The sequence below is a fragment of the Solanum pennellii genome, chromosome 8, assembly GCF_001406875.1.
Source record: "Solanum pennellii chromosome 8, SPENNV200".
In the NCBI taxonomy this organism is placed as follows: Eukaryota; Viridiplantae; Streptophyta; class Magnoliopsida; order Solanales; family Solanaceae; genus Solanum; species Solanum pennellii.
This window is the reverse complement of record NC_028644.1, coordinates 62,053,031-62,058,113: the sequence shown is the minus strand read 5'-3', so window position 1 is coordinate 62,058,113 and position 5,083 is coordinate 62,053,031. Positions and strand designations below refer to the sequence as shown.

Sequence of the window (5,083 nt, the reverse complement as noted above, 5' to 3'; positions counted from 1 at the left end):
AGCTTTTACACTTCACAGTTTGTTGACCATCTAATGATCCGAGTAAAAGAGGGATTTGTTATTTCTAAACTACCAAATGTGTCATAAATAAAAAGGCAGGAAATTAGCCCAACTGATGATATCAACTGCATCTTCTTGATGTAGGCTAATGTATTGGGCTGTGTATGATGCCTAATAATCTGCCAAAACATAATTGGCACAACAGGAGTAGTTGGAATTGATGTTGAGGGCTATCAATATATGAAGTTGAAGGTTTTTAAACCACACAATTAGCTAGAAAACAATTGCTTATTTTGTGTAGTATGTTGTTATATTTCTTATATTTAATTTTAAATGTTAGATTAGTAAATAGCCAAGTGAAAAAACATAACTCAAATAGTATTATTCCCAAGCCCCAAACATTTAATTATTGCTATAGAAACTTTTTTTTGGTTGATCAAATACGTTTGCATGTTCAACCTTTTGATTACGATTTTAGCGAATAATAAACCTTTAAAAAATTTACATAAAAACAAAAACTATTCCGTATTCCAATACTTCAACTATGTTTTGCTTGTTTAAGCTTTGAATCGACCCAGCGAATTGGAACATTTTGTATTAAGTAGTGTTAGTTTATTTTGTTTGAATGTTATTTTCTTTTTTTATATTAATTGAGTGTGCACATTTGGCAAAAATTTCTATAGCATGAACAATAATTTTTTTTTTTTAAAAAAAAAAAACATAATTGTGGATGACTTTCAAAAATAATAATAAAAAAAGTTAATAGAACTAATGAATGATCAACACAAATTATGGAAGTACTCACAAGACATGTCTTCCAATTTTTATATCTTAAAGCATGGAGGGTTTTATTTCAATTTCATGAAATAAGATACTTCCTAAGAAAAATAGCTTTTGACATTTACTTTTAAGATTTCAATATGCAAGTGTGTCAAATAACACCCTTTTAAGTCTATCCACCCTACATATCTTGACCACACCATGAAGCATCAACCCATACGGTGGGTCATGGTCCCATCTCTTGGCTCGGTCGATCCACTTGATATATATAGTTTGTTTTCTAATTTCCTATGGTTAGACTACTATAAAGAATATGAACTTCTAACTAATATTTCAAAAAATGATTGGATTATTATAAAAAATATGAATTTTTGACTAATATTCCAAAAAATAGGAAAAAGCTTGGCTCTAAGTATGAAAATAATTGAACAATTATTTTAATTCATTTACTTTTATTTGTTATTTTATTTAATATTATATTTTTAATTTTACTTATTTATTTTTATATTAAAAAAATAAACTTATTTATATTATTTTTTCAAAAAAATGCAAACGTTTATTTCGAATAAATGAAAATGAACGAGAGAGTGCTTGTCTGTCATTATTTATTTTGACAATATTAGCTGTCATTTGTCAGTGGCATTGAAAAGGGGGCATTATCGTAGTTTCTACGAAACTCAAGGGTATTTGTATACTGCTACTCTCAAATATATACCAAAAAAAAACCCCAAAAGTGGTACTCAATTGCCTTTTTCATCGGAGTTTTACTATTGCTGCTACTATCATACACTCCAATTGCAATACGGAAAAGTAGCGGTACCGGAAAATGTGTTCCACTAAACAAAAACAGAAGCAGAACCTCCACAATCAGCGCTCCGTCGTGCCTACCTCTACCTCCGCCGCAGGCGGTGACGGTGGCGGTGGTGGGGACTGGAGGGAAGAATCCATAACCGGCGGATCACTTAAGCATGTGGATTTGGACAAGGGCAAAAACGGTTGGGCATCACCGCCGGGAGACCTATTCAATCTGCGAGGGCCACACTACTTGACGAAAAAGGCGAAAGTACCTTCTGGCGCGTGGCTTCTACAGCCTGCCGGAGTGGATTGGCTCCGATCTAACTCCAAGCTCGACCACGTCCTGGCTCGACACGACAACCGTGTGATGAACGCGCTGAAGAAATCTCACTCTGAAGGCAAGTCTCTGAAAACCTTCATAGTCGCCGTGAATCTCCAAGTCCCAGGGCGTGACCAACACAGCGCGGTTTTCTACTTCGCTACGAACGACGATGAGCCGCTCGAACCGGGTTCTCTCCTCTATCGGTTCGTCAACGGCGATGATGCGTATCGTAACAGCAGATTTAAGATCGTTAACCGGATCGTGAAAGGACCGTGGATCGTGAAAGCCGCGGTTGGGAATTACTCAGCTTGTATACTCGGTAAAGCGTTGAATTGCTACTATCATAGAGGCCCTAATTACTTAGAAATCGACGTGGATATCGGTAGCTCAGCGATTGCTAGCGCTATTTTGCACTTGGCGTTAGGTTCGGTAACGTCGGTGACGATCGATATGGGTTTTCTGGTTGAGTCACAGACGGAGGAAGAGTTGCCGGAAAAGTTATTTGGGGCAGTTAGGATTTGTCAAATGGAGATGAGCTCAGCTACGTTTATTGATACGACGTCGTCAAGGAAGGTATTACCGACTGCTAATTTACATAATCCTTGCAATAGTAGCAAAGTCCAAGCTGAGGAGAACGGTGAAAACAAAGATGATTAAGAAGAAATTAAAACAAAATTACTTAATATTATTCTGAGGGGAAAAAAATTGTTGGTGCAATCCATGTAGATAGATGGCGCTAAGCTTAAGCTTTCATTGTTCAATAAAAAGTTCATCTCTTACTTTTCTTAACTATCATTTAAGTTACTTATAATTTACTAATTTTGATTAGTACTATTGATTAGAAAATTAACAAAACAAGAGGCAACTCCATAGATATAATTTCTTATATATATATGAGAAGATTTTAGGTGATAAGATAATGCTATTTTATATGGTGATCAGGTAATAAAATACCAAATAAAAAATAAAAATGGTTATAGAATGACTCATTTTTGGATTTGTCTTTGTATTGCAATTATTGAGTGATTAACTAACAAATACTGGCGTTGCTTGTGCCGGCGTATATGGATTTGGAATTTGTACTTTTGCTTGTAAATACACATCATTTTGTTTGTTTTTGGTTTCACTTTAATTATTGTTTTACCTTTTTATCATTTAATTAATCAATTTCTAGGGGTATGTTTGGCAGGGAGGAAATTATGTTTTGATTTTTTTTCGTTCTCCGTTTATTGAATTTTTTAAATCTTTTGTTTATTTAAAAATAAATAAATTAAATAATATTTTTTGGAAGAAGGATTTTTTTTTGGTGAACTCCGATTCCAAAGTTTGTTTAACCTTTTTTGCTTTTTAGGCTAGTTGTATCTTAGTTTGATTAGGAAGACACGTGTTTTATGTGTAATTAAATTACTAAGAAGGTTGTTAATCGAGATCGATACAGACAAATTATGGTGGGGATAAATAATTATTTCCTTCTCTAGAACGACTTAATGTCCTCCGTTTAAAAAAAGAATGATATCCTTTTTTTTTTAATCTATTTTAAAATGAATGAACTTTTTTCTTTTTTTTTATAATATTTTGCTTTCAACTTTTCACGTGCATATTTAAGGTCATAAAATTAAGGATAATTTTATACATTTGACATAGCTTTAATTTAAGGTCATAAGATTCAAAAATCTATTCTATTTTCTTAAAGTTTGAGTTAAGCCAAACTAGGTCATTCTTTGTGAAACGAATTCAGTTTATTTTGCCAGTGAAATGCGAAAATGTTTTATTGAAACAAAATTTGTAGTACTTTATGTAACCCATGTTTAAATGAATTGTTGGAATTTAGCACAGTAGGAGAAATATTTCAATAATTTTATTAAATTTTGAAAAAAAAGTTTCCCGAGAGGGAATTGTAGTTTTTTCCACAATGTTGTCCTTGCATATATTTCTAAATAAATTGAGAAAAAAGTTTGTTGAAAATTCTCGTGGCAGTACTTGCTAAATAAAAAAGCAGCCCTCTGAAGGGGTATATAGGGAATCTTTTATCATGTTATTAAGGACCCAATTCTCAATATATATTTCTAAACTAAATACTCCAATATTAATAATAATAACACAAATTTAGCCAGTCTTGTGCATCTAACACACAAAAAGAAACTTTAGACACGTGTATACAAAATTATATTCAGTATGCATGTGATTACTGATTAGGCAAGAAATAGGTTCTTAAAGATCTTCATTGTATCTAGTAGATTTTTTTAGATGCTAGGCTGGGTAGAAATTAAATTAATAATTAATCAATTTGCAACTTTGAAGTCAATAATATGAACTTGTTTTTCTAATAAAGGATGTTCCTTTGGAATGAAGAAACAAAATTCATTGGTCAAATGCAACAATATGGATCGGACTATATATTGAATGTTTAATTAAGAGCAGGAACATTACATTCATTCTCTAAGTTTATAGATTCAGAGTTCGTAAATTTAATGACTATAATATTATTAATAACTGCTTTAATGATGTTGTTATTTTTTAAAAAATTATGACTAATTATTAATTTTCACCTTTGTCATGGAAATTAATGTGGTAAATAGAGAGTTGTACATGTTCATTCAATTTAATGAGTAGCCATGTTCATTTAATTTATTTATTTTGTACCTAGCTAGGTACTCATACTCTACTATATTTATGAGTAGCCATTCTTTTCTTTGAATACTTCTTTCATTGTCTTTGAGCTTTAATTATTGTTTTTAACGGTATTTCTTTACCATTTTCTAATACATCAAATTTTGTTGTTTTTCAATAAGCAAATTTGACTTCTGAAAATGAAAGTAGGTGTGATCTAGAGTGTGTTTGGTACGAAGGAAAAAAATATTTTCTGGAAAATGTTTTCCAATTTTTTCATGTTTGGTTGAGATAAAAGTTTTGGAAATTTTTTTTTAAAAATCAACTCATTTTTCTCAAAATTAAGGAAAATCACTTCCCTTCAAAAATTAAGGAAAACATTTTCCAAAACTCTCTTCCAATTTCAAATTATATTTTTTTTTCGAAAAACATCAATTTTAAAATTTTATTTTTTCACCTGATCCCTGACCCCTATCCACCCACCACCGACCAGCCCCCCAAACCCCACCCCCTCCCTAAAAAATTAATTTTGCTTTTTAAAAATATTTTCAACTTTAAATTTTTATTTTTAAACTT

The 5,083-nt window shown here is 31.6% G+C and overlaps 1 protein-coding gene across 1 annotated transcript; it reads left to right on the top strand.

Moving 5' to 3' along the window:
* The first annotated feature begins 1,504 nt into the window (after nucleotides 1-1,504).
* LOC107026653 (protein ENHANCED DISEASE RESISTANCE 2-like) lies at nucleotides 1,505-2,708 on the top strand. The gene has a single exon (XM_015227699.2). It carries the CDS (start codon nucleotides 1,607-1,609, stop codon nucleotides 2,552-2,554), a length of 948 nt encoding a protein of 315 aa, XP_015083185.1. The 5' UTR covers nucleotides 1,505-1,606; the 3' UTR covers nucleotides 2,555-2,708.
* Nucleotides 2,709-5,083: the final 2,375 nt, after the last annotated feature.

Excerpts from the sequence above, each read along its gene's own strand:
- LOC107026653 (XM_015227699.2), top strand. The coding sequence starts at position 1,607 with ATGTGTTCCACTAAACAAAAACAGAAGCAGAACCTCCACAATCAGCGC.